At 55.4% G+C, this 22,455-nt stretch overlaps 2 protein-coding genes across 5 annotated transcripts in view; one reads left to right on the top strand and one right to left on the bottom strand.

Moving 5' to 3' along the window:
- Positions 1 to 22,455, top strand: part of LOC309607818 (uncharacterized protein) — a 123,527-nt gene that overhangs the window by 71,817 nt on the left and 29,255 nt on the right. Inside the window, exon 8 of one of the 2 annotated variants that reach the window (XR_014232556.1) lies at positions 2,662 to 5,582. Coding sequence is in view for 1 of the 2 variants with exons in the window: in XM_082346814.1 (XP_082202940.1) it covers positions 2,662 to 2,820 (159 nt within the window). In the remaining variant the exon portion in view is untranslated. Of the gene's footprint in view, positions 1 to 2,661; positions 5,583 to 22,455 lie in introns of those variants that run through there. The other variant, XM_082346814.1, reaches the window with a different exon arrangement.
- Positions 371 to 22,455, bottom strand: part of WNT5A (Wnt family member 5A) — a 64,581-nt gene continuing 42,496 nt past the window's right edge. For all 3 annotated transcript variants that reach the window (XM_082346810.1, XM_082346812.1, XM_082346811.1), the window contains exon 5: positions 371 to 2,348. In XM_082346810.1, the coding sequence (XP_082202936.1) occupies positions 1,890 to 2,348 (459 nt within the window). In that variant the 3' untranslated portion in view covers positions 371 to 1,889. The remainder of the gene's footprint in view (positions 2,349 to 22,455) is intronic.

Here is a 22,455-nt window from a genome sequence, read left to right as displayed (position 1 = left end):
GAAAGAGAAATGCTGACAGTGCTTCCGAGTGTTGAATATCTCTTCATTCCCACGTCTGTGATGAATAAGTAATGCCCTCTCCAGAAAGGGTACAGAAAAGGAGGATGGGGCAGGGAAGATAAAAGAAATCTTCAAACCAACAATGCACGTGACTAAGATCTTCCGGATTCCTCAGAAACAAGGCTGCTTCGTGATGCTCAGGGTGTGACGGCATCAAGGCCACAGCCCCAGCTCAACTCAGAAACCGTCTGGAAAAATCCCAGTTGGATTGCAGTGGAGGACAACAAGGCTCTAGACCGAAAAATAACTGGAGTAAAGTGTAAATCTAAACCACTGGCTGCACTGAGATATAATTATATTTATATTTATATATATATATGTATATATATATATATATATATATATATATATATATATGTATGTTATGTACAAGAGACTGAGATATCAGGCACCATTAAACCACACTTCCCCCCTTATAAATGCAACTGTTCAAGTCCACTAGGAACAGTTCTGGGGTACACCTGCAGGGTAATAGGAAAGCGTGAGTGGAGAGTCTAAACACAGGCTCATAACAGGGGAACGCTGCCACACCACTGTGAAGTCCATTTGCCAAGTAATGTCATTAAAACATAGAAAACTACCGCTCCTCAAAATAAAATTTAGAGGGGAAAAACAAAATCCCTAAGTGGCAAACCGTTTCCCTAGCGGAGCTCCTAATGTTTCATTTCCTGTCCCACTATCAGAGGGGACCCAGTGGAGCTGCCGTTTGGAAACGTGGCCGGCATCACAGCGCAGCAAGGCACGGAGGAATCGGAGAGGGCTCAGGGTCAAGTAGGGAGGGCAGATGTCACTTTTTCCCCTCAAGTAAGTTTTCTGCTCTGGTGCAGTGCTGAACTGCACGCAATTACCTTGTAGCTCGGGCTGAGGATCTGTGAATGGAATTCATTTATTATTTTCATTGTTATCATTTATTAACCAAGTATCCCTAAGAAAATTACAGTATATTTTCCTTTACAGTCAAGCCAACCTCCCTTGCCCTTCTCCAAACAAAAAGTCTAGTACCCAGAATCACTCGGGGATCCTTTTCCAAGTGGATAAACTAATTCCCACAACAGCATTGAATCACTGACTTAATATAAGGAGTTTTTAAGTTTTCTCTTTTTTTTAATTTCTGGGGCTTCCCTCCCTGCTCCCCAAGTTTCAGTAGCTAGTAGAATGGACCATCTGTAGATGGAATGTTTGAGAACAGTGCAACACGTGATAAACCTTTTCTCTTTAAGGGATATGAGATTTTTGCTCTTAGACTTTAAATACCATTTTGGAAATGTTTCAGGCTGGCAGCCCCTGGGAAAGGGGCGGGGGGGGGGGGGGCGTCTCATTGTTTTGTTTTTTTTCTCAAGACCTTTCAACTTTCACCAGAGCACTGAATTCCTTTTAGTCACAGGAGCTAAATCATGCATAGATCTGTACCACCCTCTTGCAGCTGGATGCTACCTGTCCCATATGACCCCAGAGTTGAGACAAAGAAAACAGTGTTTCCCTGACCTTCCAGATGTGCACACATCTAACTTAAGGTGTGCGTTATTCCCCCCTCATCCTATATACCAGCAAAAGAAGTCTTGTCTTACCTTTTCAATGATCCACAAAATAAATATTTTCTTGGTTCCCACCCCCCCCCCCTTTTTGCCAAATAATAGTTATAATATTAATAATAAACCACAGAGTTCTCAGATGGGAACAGAAAAAAAAAATGGTTCCGGTTGCAATTCTTGGGGACAAAAAATAAAACAGTATTAAAGACAACAACAACAACAGAATCACTGTACTTTCTATAAATAAGTGGGTCCTGGGAGTGGGGCTGGGTGACAGGCGGGCAGGCGGAATGCCCACTACTTGCACACGAACTGGTCCACGATCTCCGTGCACTTCTTGCACTTGACGTAGCAGCACCAGTGGAACTTGCAGTGGCAGCGCTCGGTCTGCACCGTCTTAAACTGGTCGTAGCCGCGGCCGCAGCACATGAGCTCGCAGCCGTCCATGCCCTCGGACGTCTTGTTGCACAGGCGGCCCTGTGTGCCCAGCGAGCCGGTGCTCTCGTTGCGCACGCAGTAGTCGGGGCTGGGGTCGATGTAGACCAGGTCCTGCGTGGTGGGCGAGTTGAAGCGGCTGTTGACCTGCACCAGCTTGCCCCGGCTGTTGAGCCTCATGGCCGCTGCGCTGTCGTACTTCTCCTTCAGGGCGTCGCCCACCTTGCGGAAATCGGCCAACTGCAGCCAGCACGTCTTGAGGCTGCACGAGCCTGACACCCCGTGGCACTTGCAGGCCACGTCCGCCAGGTTGTACACCGTCTGCGGGGAGAAGGGGACAGTCAGCGGGCGAACTCACCCGGGAGCCCAGACTCGGGCGGGGGCGCGGGTGACCGAGCTCCCCGGCTGGGTGGAGCCCTGGTCACCAGCTAGACCTGGGCCTGGGCTACTTCCCCCTCGTCCTCCACGACCAGAAGCCTTGTGTTGCCTTCTTTAAAAAAGTCTGCAAAATAAATAGGTTCTTAGCCCCTCATTATTACACATCATCATAATAAACAACCACAGTTCTTGAATGGGAGCGGGAAAAAAATGGGTTCCATTTGCCTCTTTTTTTTTTTTTTTTTTTTTTGTGCAGGGAAGAACATTAGCAGCAACTCATACATCTTGAACACTCAGCCCAGAGACTGCTGTCAGTTCCTCACCTTCGTCACCTGGATTCATCCCCACCACCAGCCCATGAGGGAAGAGCTCTATTGTCCGCGTCTCACAGAGAAGGGAAGCGAGACCCAGCAAGGTGAGTTACTGACCCAACCACTGGGAAGGGGGGTGGGGCCCAGGATTTGAACCCAGGCAGGTGGGCTCCAAGCTCATGCTCATGACTTGGCCCTGGGCGCCCAGCTGGTAAGTGGCAGGGCTGGGCAGGTGTCCAGCCCAGGTGGGATCAGGGTTCAGATCTTTACTCAGTCTCACTATGACTACTGCTGTGTGCCAGGCACTATCATAAGAGCCTTTACACTCTTGGTCTCACTTAGTGCCCCCAGCAGGGTTGTCACGTGGCCTGGATGAGGTGCTGGAAGTGACGCAGATGAGGGCAGGCGGCCCGCACAGGTCACACAGCTAGAATGAGGGAGAGCCGGGTCTGCATCTCAGGCACTCTCACTCCTGCTTCTCGCACAGCCCCTACTCTCTCTCCCCCTCTGCCTAGGCGAAAAGCATCCGTCTTGGACCCAGGAAGACCTGGGTTCTGTCCTAACTCTGTCCCTGAATTTAGGCAACAGGCTTCACCATTCTGAGCCTCCGTTTTCAATTTGTGAAGGGCACTGTGATGGTTGCAAGCTCACAGCACTGTTGCAAGGATAAAATCAGGAGAGGCATGAAAGTACTTAGCGGGCACGATGCGAGCAGTAAGCCTGGTCTGCAGGGTGACGGTCTGCACGCTGGTCCTGGGCCCTTGCCCAGTCACCCTGGCCTCCCAGCAGCAGCACCTATGGGGCTGGCCTCACAGGGCTGTGTGCCCAGCAGTCTGGGAGGTGGCGGCTGCCTGTTTATAGTGCTGACTGCCCGCAGTTCCTGTGCCAGTGACCCTGCAGAGCCGGCGCGCTGCGGAGGGCCTGTCGGGAACCTGGAGGGCCAGAGTGAGTGAGAAGGCTGCTTCTGCCCAGAACAGCTACCTTCTCCCTCCAGGGACGCGTAAGGGGCTTTCTTACAAGGGACGCTGAAGTGTACTCCCTTGATATGAAGTGTGTCAGGCCCGCAGCTAGTCTGGAGAAGGGTTTCGCAAACGTATTTAACCTTCGCTCCCCTTTGAGGAAAATCAAAAGCTAACGTCCCAAGGAGATTCTAATATGATTTCCTGGCACAGTGTCTAACTCTCCTCCTCCCACCCCCACTATCCTGCAGAAAAACTGTCTTCCCAGTAATCTCACCCACCAGCATCCAAGCACAGTTCATTGCTCCAATTATAACATTGCCAGAAACACTCATCCATTTAAAAATCCAAATGTTAAATGAAATTATATTGAAGGGGCTTTTCCCCCTCTCCAAAATCCCCTCTCCCCACTTGGAAATCCCTTGACCTGCTCTTCTTGGTTGCTGAGCCCCTGATGATTTCTCTCCATGAGAGAAGTCTAAGAAATCCGCAAAAGATGGATGAAAGCACCAAACGGGCACAACGGGGGGGCCCAGAAGGGTCAGCCATACCTCTGTCCTGGAAGCATTTCTGGTCTGAGACGCTGGGCACCTGGCATGCGGCGTAAGGTGATGTGTCCCTGATGAGGACAAGACCAAAGTCCTAGGGCCCCAGAGAGAGCGGGACCGGCGTGCCCACTGCATGGCACGGGTCGGCTGCACTGGGGAGGGAGTCCACCCACACTGCTGGCACCACAGCGATGGGCGGCCGCGGAGAGGAGAGGCCACGCTCCCCTGGAGCAATTACCTGACCCCGCAAGGCTCCACAGGTGAAATTCTCCAGAGTTTAGTCTTTCCCTGAGAAACCCCCCCCCCAACCCAAATAGTTAAGATCAAATTTGAGAAGAAATAGGTTAGCTGGAATGATCTAGATAATCTTTGACTTCCCTATGTCCTTTGCTTCTAGTAACTAAGTTATCAGTTATCAAGCACTTACCACAGCCCTTCAATTGAACCTTATGAAATTGGATGTAAGAAATGGTCAAGTATTGGTAATAAGGTTCAATCTACTATATGACCCCAGTGAGTCCTACAGCAACCCCGAGTGATAGCTAACGCGCATTTAACAGATGTGCAAATGGGGAAACGGAGGCTCAGAAACGAACAGACAGAACGGGATTTTAACCTAGATTTCTTTAATCTCAAAACCTACGGCCCTTTACCCTCGAGCTGTGATGCATTAGTTTAATAAAAAAAAAAAAGGCACCTGGGCTTACAGCTCAATCCACTAATTCTCCCCACGGGCGTGAAGTAGTTCTCCAGCCTCAGTTTCCCAACCTTTAAAATGAGGGGGTGTGGCTGAGGGGCTTGAAGGCTCCTTCCAGAGCTCTAGATTCTACTCTGTGATTAGCCTCCCTTTTCCTCACTCCAAAATACAGAAGAGTGAAATCTCTGACCAGAAAGTTCCTGGCACTTACCTTGAGTTCTGTGAAAAAATAATGGCCCTGGTTTTCAATGCTGCCAAAGTTAGGAAAAGTTTTCACCCCTTCATTAAAAAGCAGCCATAAAGTGCCATGTGTTTAACCACAGGAAAAAAGGGTCTTTTTTAACTATTGTGGGCGAGATTTTCACATCCGCACCAGGGGAAGGAAAGAATGAAACAGGAAGGCTGGGGCAGCCTGGTGAGGACTTCCTCTCCGGACACGCGTGAGTGGCTCTGTCCTCTGCAAAGCCCTTCTCTAGATAATTCTAAGTGCCTCTCTCCTCTCCAGAGCTCCTCTCTGCACACTCCTGAGTGGCTCTCCCCTCTCCAGACCTCCTATCTGGACACTCCTGAGTGGCTCTCTCCTCTCTAGAGCTCCTCTCTGGACACTCCTGAGTGGCTCTCCCCTCTCCAGAGCTCCTCTCTGGACACTCCTCAGTGGCTCTCTCCTCACCAGAGCTCCTCTCTGCACACTCCTGAGTGGCTCTCCCCTCTCTTGATCTCCTCTCTACACAATCCTGAGTGGCTCTCCCCTCTCTTGATCTCCTCTGTAGACAATAATGAATGGCTCTGTCCTCTCCAGAGCTCCTCTCTAGACACTTCTGAGTGGCTCTCCCCTTTCAAGATGTCCTCCCTGGACAGTCCCGAGTGGCTCTCTCCTCACCGTAACTCCTCTCTGGACACTCCTGAGTGGCTCTCTCCTCTCTAGAGCTACTCTCTGAGCACTCCTGTGTGGCTCTGTCCTCTCCAGAGCTCCTCTCTGCACACTCCTGAGTGGCTCTCCCCTCTCCAGAGCTCCTCTCTGCACACTCCTGAGTGGCTCTCCCCTCTCCAGAGCTCCTCTCTAGATACTCCTGAGTGGCTCTCTCCTCACCGTAGCTCCTCTCTGGACACTCCTGAGTGGCTCTGTCCTCTCCAGAGCTCCTCTCTGCACACTCCTGAGTGGCTCTCCCCTCTCTTGATCTCCCCTCTAGACAATACTGAGTGGCTCTGTCCTCTCCAAAGCTCCTCTCTGCACACTCCTGAGTGGCTCTCCCCTCTCCAAAGCTCCTCTCTGGACACTCCTAAGTGGCTCTCTCCTCACCAGAGCTCCTCTCTGGACACTCCTGAGTGGCTCTCCCCTCTGCAGATCTCCTCTCTGGAAACACCTCAGTGGCTCTCCCCTCTCTAGAGCTCCTCTCTGCACACTCCTGAGTGGCTCTCCCCTCTCCAGAGCTCCTCTCTAGACAATACTGAGTGGCTCTGTCCTCTCCAAAGCTTCTCTCTAGACACTCCTGAGTGGCTCTCCCCTCTCTTGATCTCCTCTCTAGACAATACTGAATGGCTCTGTCCTCTCCAGAGCTCCTCTCTAGACACTTCTGAGTGGCTCTCCCCTTTCAAGATGTCCTCCCTGGACAGTCCCGAGTGGCTCTCTCCTCACCGTAGCTCCTCTCTGGACACTCCTGAGTGGCTCTCCCCTCTCTTGATCTCCCCTCTAGACAATACTGAGTGGCTCTGTCCTCTCCAAAGCTCCTCTCTGCACACTCCTGAGTGGCTGTGTCCTCTCCAGAGCTCCTCTCTGCACACTCCTGAGTGGCTCTCCCCTCTCCAGAGCTCCTCTCTGCACACTCCTGAGTGGCTCTGTCCTCTCCAGAGCTCCTCTCTGCACACTCCTGAGTGGCTCTCCCCTCTCCAAAGCTCCTCTCTGGACACTCCTAAGTGGCTCTCTCCTCACCAGAGCTCCTCTCTGGACACTCCTGAGTGGCTCTCCCCTCTCCAGAGCTCCTCTCTAGATACTCCTGAGTGGCTCTCTCCTCACCGTAGCTCCTCTCTGGACACTCCTGAGTGGCTCTGTCCTCTCCAGAGCTCCTCTCTGCACACTCCTGAGTGGCTGTGTCCTCTCTTGATCTCCCCTCTAGACAATACTGAGTGGCTCTGTCCTCTCCAAAGCTCCTCTCTGCACACTCCTGAGTGGCTCTGTCCTCTCCAGAGCTCCTCTCTGCACACTCCTGAGTGGCTCTCCCCTCTCCAAAGCTCCTCTCTGGACACTCCTAAGTGGCTCTCTCCTCACCAGAGCTCCTCTCTGGACACTCCTGAGTGGCTCTCCCCTCTCCAGAGCTCCTCTCTAGATACTCCTGAGTGGCTCTCTCCTCACCGTAGCTCCTCTCTGGACACTCCTGAGTGGCTCTGTCCTCTCCAGAGCTCCTCTCTGCACACTCCTGAGTGGCTCTCCCCTCTCTTGATCTCCCCTCTAGACAATACTGAGTGGCTCTGTCCTCTCCAAAGCTCCTCTCTGCACACTCCTGAGTGGCTCTGTCCTCTCCAGAGCTCCTCTCTGCACACTCCTGAGTGGCTCTCCCCTCTCCAAAGCTCCTCTCTGGACACTCCTAAGTGGCTCTCTCCTCACCAGAGCTCCTCTCTGGACACTCCTGAGTGGCTCTCCCCTCTGCAGATCTCCTCTCTGGAAACACCTCAGTGGCTCTCCCCTCTCTAGAGCTCCTCTCTGCACACTCCTGAGTGGCTCTCCCCTCTCCAGAGCTCCTCTCTAGACAATACTGAGTGGCTCTGTCCTCTCCAAAGCTTCTCTCTAGACACTCCTGAGTGGCTCTCCCCTCTCTTGATCTCCTCTCTAGACAATACTGAATGGCTCTGTCCTCTCCAGAGCTCCTCTCTAGACACTTCTGAGTGGCTCTCCCCTTTCAAGATGTCCTCCCTGGACAGTCCCGAGTGGCTCTCTCCTCACCGTAGCTCCTCTCTGGACACTCCTGAGTGGCTCTCCCCTCTCTTGATCTCCCCTCTAGACAATACTGAGTGGCTCTGTCCTCTCCAAAGCTCCTCTCTGCACACTCCTGAGTGGCTGTGTCCTCTCCAGAGCTCCTCTCTGCACACTCCTGAGTGGCTCTCCCCTCTCCAGAGCTCCTCTCTGCACACTCCTGAGTGGCTCTGTCCTCTCCAGAGCTCCTCTCTGCACACTCCTGAGTGGCTCTCCCCTCTCCAAAGCTCCTCTCTGGACACTCCTAAGTGGCTCTCTCCTCACCAGAGCTCCTCTCTGGACACTCCTGAGTGGCTCTCCCCTCTCCAGAGCTCCTCTCTAGATACTCCTGAGTGGCTCTCTCCTCACCGTAGCTCCTCTCTGGACACTCCTGAGTGGCTCTGTCCTCTCCAGAGCTCCTCTCTGCACACTCCTGAGTGGCTCTCCCCTCTCTTGATCTCCCCTCTAGACAATACTGAGTGGCTCTGTCCTCTCCAAAGCTCCTCTCTGCACACTCCTGAGTGGCTCTGTCCTCTCCAGAGCTCCTCTCTGCACACTCCTGAGTGGCTCTCCCCTCTCCAAAGCTCCTCTCTGGACACTCCTAAGTGGCTCTCTCCTCACCAGAGCTCCTCTCTGGACACTCCTGAGTGGCTCTCCCCTCTCCAGAGCTCCTCTCTAGATACTTCTGAGTGGCTCTCTCCTCACCGTAGCTCCTCTCTGGACACTCCTGAGTGGCTCTGTCCTCTCCAGAGCTCCTCTCTGCACACTCCTGAGTGGCTCTCCCCTCTCTTGATCTCCCCTCTAGACAATACTGAGTGGCTCTGTCCTCTCCAAAGCTCCTCTCTGCACACTCCTGAGTGGCTCTCTCCTCACCACAGCTCCTCTCTGCACACTCCTGAGTGGCTCTCCCCTCTCTAGAGCTCCTCTCTGCACACTCCTGAGTGGCTCTCTCCTCTCCAGAGCTCCTCTCTGCACACTCCTGAGTGGATCTCCCCTCTCCAAAGCTCCTCTCTGGACACTCCTAAGTGGCTCTCTCCTCACCAGAGCTCCTCTCTGGACACTCCTGAGTGGCTCTCTCCTCTCCAGAGCTCCTCTCTGCACACTCCTGAGTGGCTCTCCCCTCTCCAAAGCTCCTCTCTGGACACTCCTAAGTGGCTCTCTCCTCACCAGAGCTCCTCTCTAGATACTCCTGAGTGGCTCTCCCCTCTCCAGAGCTCCTCTCCGCACACTCCTGAGTGGCTCTCTCCTCTCCAGAGCTCCTCTCTGCACACTCCTGAGTGGCTCTCCCCTCTCCAGAGCTCCTCGCTAAACACTCCTGAGTTGCTCTTCCCTCTCCAGAGCTCCTCTCTGCACACTCCTGAGTGTCTCTCTCCTCTCCAGAGCTCCTCTCTGAACACGCCTGAGTGGCTCTCTCCTCTCCAGAGCTCCTCTCTGCACACTCCTGAGTGGCTCTCTCCTCTCTAGTGCTACTCTATGGACACACCTGAGTGGCTCTCTCCTCTCCAGAGCTCCTCTCTGCACACTCCTGACTGGCTCTCTCCTCTCTAGAGCTACTCTATGGACACACCTGAGTGGCTCTCTCCTCTCTAGTGCTACTCTATGGACACTCCTGAGTGGCTCTCTTCTCTCCAGAACTCCTCTCTGGACACTCCTGAGTGGCTCTCTTCTCTCCAGAGCTCCTCTGTGCACACTCCTGAGTAGTTCTGTCCTCTCCAGAGCTCCTCTGTGCACACTCCTGAGTCGCTCTCTCCTCTCCAAAGTTTCTCTCTAGACACTCCTGAGTGGCTCTCTCCTCTCTTGATCTCCTATCTAGACACTCCTGTGTGGCTCTCTCCTCTCCCGAACGCGTCTCTGGACACTCCTGAGTGACTCTGTCCTCTCCAGAGCTCCTCTCTGCACACTCCTGAGTGGCTCTCCCCTCTCCAGAGCTCCTCTCCGCACACTCCTGAGTGGCTCTCTCCTCTCCAGAGCTCCTCTCTGCACACTCCCCAGTGACTCTGTCCTTTCCAGAACTCCTCTCTGCACACTCCTGAGTGGCTCTCCCCTCTCTTGATCTCCTCTCTAGACAATACTGAGTGGCTCTCTCCTCTCCAGAGCTCCTCTCTGCACACTCCTGAGTGGCTCTGTCCTCTCCAGAGCTCCTCTCTGCACACTCCTGAGTGGCTCTCTCCTGTCTTGATCTCCTCTCTAGACAATCCTGAGTGGCTCTCCCCTCTCTTGATCTCCTCTCTAGACAATCCTGAGTGGCTCTCCCCTCTCTTGATCTCCTCTCTAGACAATACTGAGTGGCTCTGTCCTCTCCAGAGCTCCTCTCTGCACAATCCTGAGTGGCTCTCCCCTCTCCAGAGCTCCTCTCTAGATACTCCTGAGTGGCTCTATCCTCTCCACAGCTCCTCTCTGGAGAGTCCTGAGTGGGTCTCCCGTCTCCAGAGCTCCGCTTTAGACACTCCGGAGTGGCTCTCCCCTCTGCAGATCTCCTCTCTGGAAACTCCTGAGTGGCTCTCTCCTCTCCAGAGCTCCTCTCTAGACACTCCTGAGTGGCTCTCCCCTCTCCAGAGCTCCTCTCTGGACACTCCTGAGTGGCTCTCCCCTCTGCAGATCTCCTCTCTGGAAACACCTCAGTGGCTCTCCCCTCTCCAGAGCTCCTCTCTAGACACTCCTGAGTGGCTCTCTCCTCTCCAGAGCTCCTCTCTGCACACTCCTGAGTGGCTCTCCCCTCTCCAGAGCTCCTCTCTAGACAATACTGAGTGGCTCTGTCCTCTCCAAAGCTTCTCTCTAGACACTCCTGAGTGGCTCTCCCCTCTCTTGATCTCCTCTCTAGACAATACTGAATGGCTCTGTCCTCTCCAGAGCTCCTCTCTAGACACTTCTGAGTGGCTCTCCCCTTTCAAGATGTCCTCCCTGGACAGTCCCGAGTGGCTCTCTCCTCACCGTAGCTCCTCTCTGCACACTCCTGAGTGACTCTCTCCTCTCCAGAGCTCCTCTCTGCACACTCCTGAGTCGCTCTCTCCTCTCCAAAGCTCCTCTCTGAACACTCCTGAGTGGCTCTGTCCTCTCCATAGCCCCTCTCTGCACACTCCTGAGTGGCTCTCTCCTCTCTAGAGCTGCTCTATGGACACACCTGAGTGGCTGTCTCCTCTCCAGAGCTCCTCTCTGCACACTCCTGAGTGGCTCTCCCCTCTCCAGAGCTCCTCTCTGTACACTCCTGAGTGGCTCTCGCCTCGCTAGATCTCCTCGCTAACCACTCCGGAGTGGCTCTTCCCTCACCAGAGCTCCTCTCTGGACACTCCTGAGTGGCTCTCGCCTCTCTAGATCTCCTCGCTAACCACTCCGGAGTGGCTCTTCCCTCACCAGAACTCCTCTCTGGACACTCCTGTGTGGCTCTGTCCTCTCCAAAGCTCCTCTCTGCACACTCCTGACTGGCTCTCTCCTCTCCAGAACTCCTCTCTGGACACTCCTGAGTGGCTCTCTTCTCTCCAGAACTCCTCTCTGGACACTCCTGTGTGGCTCTGTCCTCTCCAGAGCTCCTCTCTGCACACTCCTGAGTAGTTCTGTCCTCTCCAAAGCTCCTCTCTGCACACTCCTGAGTGGCTCTCTCCTCTCCAGAGCTCCTCTCTACACACTCCTGAGTCGCTCTCTCCTCTCCAAAGTTTCTCTCTAGACACTCCTGAGTGGCTCTCTCCTCTCTTGATCTCCTATCTAGACACTCCTGTGTGGCTCTCTCCTCTCCCGAACGCGTCTCTGGACACTCCTGAGTGACTCTGTCCTTTCCAGAGCTCCTCTCTGCACACTCCTGAGTGGCTCTCCCCTCTCCAAAGCTCCTCTCTGGACACTCCTAAGTGGCTCTCTCCTCTCCAGAGCCCCTCTCTGCACACTCCTGAGTGGCTCTCCCCTCTCCAGAGCTCCTCTCCGCACACTCCTGAGTGGCTCTCTCCTCTCCAGAGCTCCTCTCTGCACACTCCTGAGTGGCTCTCTCCTCTCCAGAGCCCCTCTCTGCACACTCCTGAGTGGCTCTCTCCTCTCTAGAGCTACTCTATGGACACTCCTGAGTGACTCTGTCCTTTCCAGAGCTCCTCTCTGCACACTCCTGAGTGACTCTCTCCTCTCCATAGCTCCTCTCTGCACACTTCTGAGTGGCTCTCTCCTCTCTAGAGCTACTATATGGACACTCCTGAGTGGCTCTCCCCTCTCCAGAGCTCCTCTCTGGACACTCCTGAGTGGCTCTGTCCTCTCCAGAGGTCCTCTCTGCACACTCCTGAGTGGCTCTCTCCTCTCCAGAGCTCCTCTCTGCACACTCCTGAGTGGCTCTTTCCTCACCAGAGCTCCTCTCTGCACACTCCTGAGTGGCTCTCATCTCTCCAGATCTCCTCTCTGGACACTCCTGAGTGGCTCTCTTCTCTCCAGAACTCCTCTCTGCACACTCCTGAGTGGCTCTTCCCTCTCTTGATCTCTCTAGACAATACTGAGTGGCTTTGTCCTCTCCAGAGCTCCTCTCTGCACACTCCTGAGTGGCTTTGTCCTCTCCAGAGCTCCTCTCTGCACACTCCTGAGTGGCTCTCTCCTCTCCAAAGCTCCTCTCTGCACACTCCTGAGTGGCTTTCTCCTCTCTAGAGCTACTCTATGGACACTCTTGAGTGGCTCTCCCCTCTCCAGAGCTCCTCTCTAGACACTCCTGAGTGGCTCTCTCCTCTCCAGAGCTCCTCTCTGAACAGTCCTGAGTAGCTCTCTCCTCGCCAGAATTCCTCTATGGACACTCCTGAGTGGCTCTCTCCTCTCCAGAGCTCCTCTCTACACACTCCTGAGTGGCTCTCCCCTCTCCAGAGCTCCTCTCTGGACACTCCTGAGTGGCTGTGTCCTCTCCAGAGCTCCTCTCTGCACACTCCTGAGTGGCTCTCTCCTCTCTAGAGCTACTCTATGGACACACCTGAGTGGCTCTCTCCTCTCCAGTGCTCCTCTCTGGACACTCCTGAGTGGCTGTGTCCTCTCCAGAGCTCCTCTCTGCACACTCCTGAGTGGCTCTCTCCTCTCTAGAGCTACTCTATGGACACTCCTGAGTGGCTCTCCCCTCTCCAGAGCTCCTCTCTAGATATTCCTGAGTGGCTCTGTCCTCTCCACAGCTCCTCTCTGGAGAGTCCTGAGTCGGTCTCCCGTCTCCAGAGCTCCGCTCTAGACACTCCTGAGTGGCTCTCCCCTCTGCAGATCTCCTCTCTGGAAACTTCTGAGTGGCTCTCTCCTCTCCAGAGCTCCTCTCTAGACACTCCTGAGTGGCTCTCCCCTCTCCAGAGCTCCTCTCTGGACACTCCGGAGTGGTTCTCTCCTCTCCACAGCTCCTTTCTGGAGAGTCCTGAGTGGCTCTTCCCTTTCCAGAGCTCCTCTCTGGACACTCCTGAGTGGCTCTGTCCTCTCCAGAGCTCCTCTCTGCACACTCCTGAGTGGCTCTGTCCTCTCCAAAGCTTCTCTCTAGACACTCCTCAGTGGCTCTCTCCTCTACAAAGCTTCTCTCTAGACACTCCTGAGTGGCTCTCTCCTCTCCAGAGCTCCTCTCTGCACACTCCTGAGTGGCTCTCTCCTCTCCAGAGCTCCTCTCTGCACACTCCTGAGTGGCTCTCTCCTCTCTAGAACTCCTCTCTGGACACTCCTGAGTGGCTCTCCCCTCTCCAAAGCTCCTCTCTGGACACTCCTCAGTGGCTCTCTCCTCACCAAAGCTCCTCTCTGCACACTCCTGAGTGACTCTCCCCTCTCTTGATCTCCTCTCTAGACAATTCTGACTGGCTCTCCCCTCTCTTGATCTCCTCTGTAGACAATACTGAATGGCTCTGTCTTCTCCAGGGCTCCTCTCTAGACACTTCTGAGTGGCTCTCCCCTTTCAAGATGTCCTCCCTGGACAGTCCCGAGTGGCCCTCTCCTCACCGTAGCTCCTCTCTGGACACTCCTGAGTGGCTCTCTCCTCTCCAGAGCTCCTCTCTGCACACTTCTGAGTGGCTCTGTCCTCTCCAGAACTCCTCTCTGCACACTCCTGAGTGGCTCTGTCCTCTCCACAGCTCCTCTCTGGACACTCCTGAGTGGCTCTCTCCTCACCAGAGCTCCTCTCTGGACACTCCTGAGTGGCTCTCCCCTCTCTTGATTTCCTCTCTAGACAATCCTGAGTGGGCTCCCCTCTCTTGATCTCCTCTCTAGACAATACTGAGTGGCTCTGTCCTCTACAGAGCTCCTCTCTGCACACTCCTGTGTGGCTCTCCCCTCTCCAGAGCTCCTCTCTAGATACTCCGGAGTGGCTCTCTCCTCTCCACAGCTCCTCTCTTGAGAGTCCTGAGTGGGTCTCCCGTCTCCAGAGCTCCGCTCTAGACACTCCTGAGTGGCTCTCCCCTCTCCAGAGCTCCTCGCTAAACACTCCTCAGTTGCTCTTCCCTCTCCAGAGCTCCTGTCTGGACACTCCTGAGTGGCTCTGTCCTCTACAAAGCTCCTCTCTAGACACTCCTGAGTGGCTCTCCCCTCTCCAGAGCTCCTCTCTGCACACTCCTGAGTGGCTCTGTCCTCTCCAGAGCTCCTCTCTGCACACTCCTGAGTGGCTCTCTCCTCTCCAGAGCTCCTCTCTGCACACTCCTGAGTGGCTCTCTCCTCTCCAGAGCTCCTCTCTGCACACTCCTGAGTGGCTCTCTCCTCTCCAGAGCTCCTCTCTGCACACTCCTGAGTGGCTCTCCCCTTTCCAGAGCTCCTCTCTGCACACTCCTGAGTGGCTCTCTCCTCTCCAGAGCTCCTCTCTGCACACTCCTGAGTGGCTCTGTCCTCTTCAGAGCTCCTCTCTGCACACTCCTGAGTGGCTCTCTCCTCGCCAGAACTCCTCTATGGACACTCCTGAGTGGCTCTCCCCTCTCCAGAGCTCCTCTCTGCACACTCCTGAGTGGCTCTGTCCTCTCCAGAGCTCCTCTCTGCACACTCCTGAGTGGCTCTCTCCTCTCCAAAGCTTCTCTCTAGACACTCCTGAGTGGCTCTCTCCTCTCTTGATCTCCCATCTAGACACTCCTGAGTGGCTCTGTCCTCTCCAGATCTCCTCTCTGCACACTCCTGAGTGACTCACTCCTCTCCAAAGCTTCTCTCTAGACACTCCTGAGTGGCTCTCTCCTCTCTTGATCTCCCATCTAGACACTCCTGAGTGGCTCTCCCCTCTCCAGAGCTCCTCTCTGCACACTCCTGAGTGGCTCTCCCCTCTCCAGAGCTCCTCTCTGCACACTCCTGAGTGGCTCTCCCCTCTCCAGAGCTCCTCTCTGCACACTCCTGAGTGGCTCTCCCCTCTCCAGAGCTCCTCTCTGCACACTCCTGAGTGGCTCTCCCCTCTCCAGAGCTCCTCTCTGCACACTCCTGAGTGGCTCTCTCTTCTCCAGAGCTCCTGTCTGGACACTCCTGAGTGGCTCTCTCCTCTCCAGAACGCCTCTCTGGACACTCCTGAGTGGCTCTGTCCTCTTCAGAGCTCCTCTCTGCACACTCCTGAGTGGCTCTCCCCTCTCCAGAGCTCCTCTCTGCACACTCCTGAGTGGCTCTCCCCTCTCCAGAGCTCCTCTCTGCACACTCCTGAGTGGCTCTCCCCTCTCCAGAGCTCCTCTCTGCACACTCCTGAGTAGCTCTCTCCTCGCCAGAACTCCTCTATGGACACTCCTGAGTGGCTCTCTCCTCTCTAGAGCTACTCTATGGACACACCTGAGTGGCTCTCTCCTCTCCAGTGCTCCTCTCTGGACACTCCTGAGTGGCTGTGTCCTCTCCAGAGCTCCTCTCTGCACACTCCTGAGTGGCTCTCTCCTCTCTAGAGCTAGTCTCTGGACACTCCTGAGTGGCTCTCCCCTCTCCAGAGCTCCTCTCTAGATATTCCTGAGTGGCTCTGTCCTCTCCACAGCTCCTCTCTGGAGAGTCCTGAGTCGGTCTCCCGTCTCCAGAGCTCCGCTCTAGACACTCCTGAGTGGCTCTCCCCTCTGCAGATCTCCTCTCTGGAAACTCCTGAGTGGCTCTCTCCTCTCCAGAGCTCCTCTCTAGACACTCCTGAGTGGCTCTCCCCTCTCCAGAGCTCCTCTCTGGACACTCCGGAGTGGTTCTCTCCTCTCCACAGCTCCTTTCTGGAGAGTCCTGAGTGGCTCTTCCCTTTCCAGAGCTCCTCTCTGGACACTCCTGAGTGGCTCTCTCCTCTCTAGAACTCCTCTCTGGACACTCCTGTGTGGCTCTCCCCTCTCCAAAGCTCCTCTCTGGACACTCCTCAGTGGCTCTCTCCTCACCAAAGCTCCTCTCTGCACACTCCTGAGTGGCTCTCCCCTCTCTTGATCTCCTCTCTAGACAATCCTGAGTGGCTCTCCCCTCTCTTGATCTCCTCTCTAGACAATCCTGAGTGGCTCTCCCCTCTCTTGATCTCCTCTGTAGACAATACTGAATGGCTCTGTCCTCTCCAGAGCTCCTCTCTAGACACTTCTGAGTGGCTCTCCCCTTTCAAGATGTCCTCCCTGGACAGTCCCGAGTGGCTCTCTCCTCACCGTAGCTCCTCTCTGGACACTCCTGAGTGGCTCTCTCCTCTCCAGAGCTCCTCTCTGCACACTTCTGAGTGGCTCTGTCCTCTCCAGAACTCCTCTCTGCACACTTCTGAGTGGCTCTGTCCTCTCCACAGCTCCTCTCTGGACACTCCTGAGTGGCTCTCTCCTCACCAGAGCTCCTCTCTGGACACTCCTGAGTGGCTCTCCCCTCTCTTGATTTCCTCTCTAGACAATCCTGAGTGGCTCTCCCCTCTCTTGATCTCCTCTCTAGACAATACTGAGTGGCTCTGTCCTCTCCAGAGCTCCTCTCTGCACACTCCTGTGTGGCTCTCCCCTCTCCAGAGCTCCTCTCTAGATACTCCTGAGTGGCTCTCTCCTCTCCACAGCTCCTCTCTGGAGAGTCCTGAGTGGGTCTCCCGTCTCCAGAGCTCCGCTCTAGACACTCCTGAGTGGCTCTCCCCTCTGCAGATCTCCTCTCTGGAAACTACTGAGTGGCTCTCTCCTCTCCAGAGCTCCTCTCTAGACACTCCTGAGTGGCTCTCCCCTCTCCAGAGCTCCTCTCTGCACACTCCTGAGTGGCTCTCCCCTCTCCAGAGCTCCTCGCTAAACACTCCTCAGTTGCTCTTCCCTCTCCAGAGCTCCTGTCTGGACACTCCTGAGTGGCTCTGTCCTCTACAAAGCTCCTCTCTAGACACTCCTGAGTGGCTCTCCCCTCTCCAGAGCTCCTCTCTGCACACTCCTGAGTGGCTCTCTCCTCTCCAGAGCTCCTCTCTGCACACTCCTGAGTGGCTCTCTCCTCTCCAGAGCTCCTCTCTGCACACTCCTGAGTGGCTCTCTCTTCTCCAGAGCTCCTCTCTGGACACTCCTGAGTGGCTCTCTCCTCTCCAGAACGCCTCTCTGGACACTCCTGAGTGGCTCTCTCCTCTCCAGAACGCCTCTCTGGACACTCCTGAGTGGCTCTGTCCTCTTCAGAGCTCCTCTCTGCACACTCCTGAGTGGCTCTCTCCTCTCCAGAGCTCCTCTCTGCACACTCCTGAGTGGCTCTCCCCTCTCCAGAGCTCCTCTCTGCACACTCCTGAGTGGCTCTGTCCTCTCCAGAGCTCCTCTCTAGATACTCCGGAGTGGCTCTCTCCTCTCCACAGCTCCTCTCTTGAGAGTCCTGAGTGGGTCTCCCGTCTCCAGAGCTCCGCTCTAGACACTCCTGAGTGGCTCTCCCCTCTCCAGAGCTCCTCGCTAAACACTCCTCAGTTGCTCTTCCCTCTCCAGAGCTCCTGTCTGGACACTCCTGAGTGGCTCTGTCCTCTACAAAGCTCCTCTCTAGACACTCCTGAGTGGCTCTCCCCTCTCCAGAGCTCCTCTCTGCACACTCCTGAGTGGCTCTGTCCTCTCCAGAGCTCCTCTCTGCACACTCCTGAGTGGCTCTCTCCTCTCCAGAGCTCCTCTCTGCACACTCCTGAGTGGCTCTCTCCTCTCCAGAGCTCCTCTCTGCACACTCCTGAGTGGCTCTCTCCTCTCCAGAGCTCCTCTCTGCACACTCCTGAGTGGCTCTCCCCTTTCCAGAGCTCCTCTCTGCACACTCCTGAGTGGCTCTCTCCTCTCCAGAGCTCCTCTCTGCACACTCCTGAGTGGCTCTGTCCTCTTCAGAGCTCCTCTCTGCACACTCCTGAGTGGCTCTCTCCTCGCCAGAACTCCTCTATGGACACTCCTGAGTGGCTCTCCCCTCTCCAGAGCTCCTCTCTGCACACTCCTGAGTGGCTCTGTCCTCTCCAGAGCTCCTCTCTGCACACTCCTGAGTGACTCTCTCCTCTCCAAAGCTTCTCTCTAGACACTCCTGAGTGGCTCTCTCCTCTCTTGATCTCCCATCTAGACACTCCTGAGTGGCTCTGTCCTCTCCAGATCTCCTCTCTGCACACTCCTGAGTGACTCACTCCTCTCCAAAGCTTCTCTCTAGACACTCCTGAGTGGCTCTCTCCTCTCTTGATCTCCCATCTAGACACTCCTGAGTGGCTCTCCCCTCTCCAGAGCTCCTCTCTGCACACTCCTGAGTGGCTCTCCCCTCTCCAGAGCTCCTCTCTGCACACTCCTGAGTGGCTCTGTCCTCTCCAGAGCTCCTCTCTGCACACTCCTGAGTGGCTCTCTCCTCTCCAGAACTCCTCTCTGCACACTCCTGAGTGGCTCTCTCCTCTCCAGAGCTCCTCTCTGCACACTCCTGAGTGGCTCTCTCCTCTCCAGAGCTCCTCTCTGCACACTCCTGAGTGGCTCTCTCCTCTCCAGAGCTCCTGTCTGCACACTCCTGAGTGGCTCTCTCCTCTCCAGAGCTCCTCTCTGCACACTCCTGAGTGGCTCTCTCCTCTCCAGAACGCCTCTCTGGACACTCCTGAGTGGCTCTGTCCTCTTCAGAGCTCCTCTCTGCACACTCCTGAGTGGCTCTCCCCTCTCCAGAGCTCCTCTCTGCATACTCCTGAGTGGCTCTGTCCTCTCCAGAGCTCCTCTCTGCACACTCCTGAGTGACTCTCTCCTCTCCAAAGCTTCTCTCTAGACACTCCTGAGTGGCTCTCTCCTCTCTTGATCTCCCATCTAGACACTCCTGAGTGGCTCTGTCCTCTCCAGAGCTCCTCTCTGGATACTCCTGAGTGGCTCTGTCCTCTCCAGAGCTCCTCTCTGCACACTCCTGAGTGGCTCTCCCCTCTCCAGAGCTCCTCTCTGGACACTCCGGAGTGGTTCTCTCCTCTCCACAGCTCCTTTCTGGAGAGTCCTGAGTGGCTCTTCCCTTTCCAGAGCTCCTCTCTGGACACTCCTGAGTGGCTCTCTCCTCTCCAGAGCTCCTCTCTGCACAGTCCTGAGTGGCTCTGTCCTCTCCAGAGCTCCTCTCTGCACACTCCTGAGTGGCTCTCTGCTCTCTAGAACTCCTCTCTGGACACTCCTGAGTGGCTCTCCCCTCTCCAAAGCTCCTCTCTGGACACTCCTCAGTGGCTCTCCCCTCTCTTGATCTCCTCTCTAGACAATCCTGAGTGGCTCTCCCCTCTCTTGATCTCCTCTGTAGACAATACTGAATGGCTCTGTCCTCTCCAGAGCTCCTCTCTAGACACTTCTGAGTGGCTCTCCCCTTTCAAGATGTCCTCCCTGGACAGTCCCGAGTGGCTCTCTCCTCACCGTAGCTCCTCTCTGGACACTCCTGAGTGGCTCTCTCCTCTCCAGAGCTCCTCTCTGCACACTCCTGAGTGGCTCTGTCCTCTCCAGAGCTCCTCTCTGCACACTCCTGAGTGACTCTCTCCTCTCCAAAGCTTCTCTCTAGACACTCCTGAGTGGCTCTCTCCTCTCTTGATCTCCCATCTAGACACTCCTGAGTGGCTCTGTCCTCTCCAGAGCTCCTCTCTGGATACTCCTGAGTGGCTCTGTCCTCTCCAGAGCTCCTCTCTGCACACTCCTGAGTGGCTCTCTCCTCTCCAGAGCTCCTCTCTGCACACTCCTGAGTGGCTCTCTCTTCTCCAGAGCTCCTGTCTGGACACTCCTGAGTGGCTCTCTCCTCTCCAGAACGCCTCTCTGGACACTCCTGAGTGGCTCTGTCCTCTTCAGAGCTCCTCTCTGCACACTCCTGAGTGGCTCTCCCCTCTCCAGAGCTCCTCTCTGCACACTCCTGAGTGGCTCTCCCCTCTCCAGAGCTCCTCTCTGCACACTCCTGAGTGGCTCTCCCCTCTCCAGAGCTCCTCTCTGCACACTCCTGAGTAGCTCTCTCCTCGCCAGAACTCCTCTATGGACACTCCTGAGTGGCTCTCTCCTCTCTAGAGCTACTCTATGGACACACCTGAGTGGCTCTCTCCTCTCCAGTGCTCCTCTCTGGACACTCCTGAGTGGCTGTGTCCTCTCCAGAGCTCCTCTCTGCACACTCCTGAGTGGCTCTCTCCTCTCTAGAGCTAGTCTCTGGACACTCCTGAGTGGCTCTCCCCTCTCCAGAGCTCCTCTCTAGATATTCCTGAGTGGCTCTGTCCTCTCCACAGCTCCTCTCTGGAGAGTCCTGAGTCGGTCTCCCGTCTCCAGAGCTCCGCTCTAGACACTCCTGAGTGGCTCTCCCCTCTGCAGATCTCCTCTCTGGAAACTCCTGAGTGGCTCTCTCCTCTCCAGAGCTCCTCTCTAGACACTCCTGAGTGGCTCTCCCCTCTCCAGAGCTCCTCTCTGGACACTCCGGAGTGGTTCTCTCCTCTCCACAGCTCCTTTCTGGAGAGTCCTGAGTGGCTCTTCCCTTTCCAGAGCTCCTCTCTGGACACTCCTGAGTGGCTCTCTCCTCTCTAGAACTCCTCTCTGGACACTCCTGTGTGGCTCTCCCCTCTCCAAAGCTCCTCTCTGGACACTCCTCAGTGGCTCTCTCCTCACCAAAGCTCCTCTCTGCACACTCCTGAGTGGCTCTCCCCTCTCTTGATCTCCTCTCTAGACAATCCTGAGTGGCTCTCCCCTCTCTTGATCTCCTCTCTAGACAATCCTGAGTGGCTCTCCCCTCTCTTGATCTCCTCTGTAGACAATACTGAATGGCTCTGTCCTCTCCAGAGCTCCTCTCTAGACACTTCTGAGTGGCTCTCCCCTTTCAAGATGTCCTCCCTGGACAGTCCCGAGTGGCTCTCTCCTCACCGTAGCTCCTCTCTGGACACTCCTGAGTGGCTCTCTCCTCTCCAGAGCTCCTCTCTGCACACTTCTGAGTGGCTCTGTCCTCTCCAGAACTCCTCTCTGCACACTTCTGAGTGGCTCTGTCCTCTCCACAGCTCCTCTCTGGACACTCCTGAGTGGCTCTCTCCTCACCAGAGCTCCTCTCTGGACACTCCTGAGTGGCTCTCCCCTCTCTTGATTTCCTCTCTAGACAATCCTGAGTGGCTCTCCCCTCTCTTGATCTCCTCTCTAGACAATACTGAGTGGCTCTGTCCTCTCCAGAGCTCCTCTCTGCACACTCCTGAGTGGCTCTCCCCTCTCCAGAGCTCCTCTCTGGACACTCCGGAGTGGTTCTCTCCTCTCCACAGCTCCTTTCTGGAGAGTCCTGAGTGGCTCTTCCCTTTCCAGAGCTCCTCTCTGGACACTCCTGAGTGGCTCTCTCCTCTCCAGAGCTCCTCTCTGCACAGTCCTGAGTGGCTCTGTCCTCTCCAGAGCTCCTCTCTGCACACTCCTGAGTGGCTCTCTGCTCTCTAGAACTCCTCTCTGGACACTCCTGAGTGGCTCTCCCCTCTCCAAAGCTCCTCTCTGGACACTCCTCAGTGGCTCTCCCCTCTCTTGATCTCCTCTCTAGACAATCCTGAGTGGCTCTCCCCTCTCTTGATCTCCTCTGTAGACAATACTGAATGGCTCTGTCCTCTCCAGAGCTCCTCTCTAGACACTTCTGAGTGGCTCTCCCCTTTCAAGATGTCCTCCCTGGACAGTCCCGAGTGGCTCTCTCCTCACCGTAGCTCCTCTCTGGACACTCCTGAGTGGCTCTCTCCTCTCCAGAGCTCCTCTCTGCACACTCCTGAGTGGCTCTGTCCTCTCCAGAGCTCCTCTCTGCACACTCCTGAGTGACTCTCTCCTCTCCAAAGCTTCTCTCTAGACACTCCTGAGTGGCTCTCTCCTCTCTTGATCTCCCATCTAGACACTCCTGAGTGGCTCTGTCCTCTCCAGAGCTCCTCTCTGGATACTCCTGAGTGGCTCTGTCCTCTCCAGAGCTCCTCTCTGCACACTCCTGAGTGGCTCTCTCCTCTCCAGAGCTCCTCTCTGCACACTCCTGAGTGGCTCTCTCTTCTCCAGAGCTCCTGTCTGGACACTCCTGAGTGGCTCTCTCCTCTCCAGAACGCCTCTCTGGACACTCCTGAGTGGCTCTGTCCTCTTCAGAGCTCCTCTCTGCACACTCCTGAGTGGCTCTCCCCTCTCCAGAGCTCCTCTCTGCACACTCCTGAGTGGCTCTCCCCTCTCCAGAGCTCCTCTCTGCACACTCCTGAGTGGCTCTCCCCTCTCCAGAGCTCCTCTCTGCACACTCCTGAGTAGCTCTCTCCTCGCCAGAACTCCTCTATGGACACTCCTGAGTGGCTCTCTCCTCTCTAGAGCTACTCTATGGACACACCTGAG

This window comes from Balaenoptera borealis (assembly GCF_965194805.1).
Source record: "Balaenoptera borealis genome assembly, chromosome: 12".
NCBI lineage: Eukaryota > Metazoa > Chordata > Mammalia > Artiodactyla > Balaenopteridae > Balaenoptera > Balaenoptera borealis.
The sequence above is the reverse complement of the archived record's forward strand: the minus strand, read 5'-3'. Positions and strand labels throughout refer to the sequence as shown.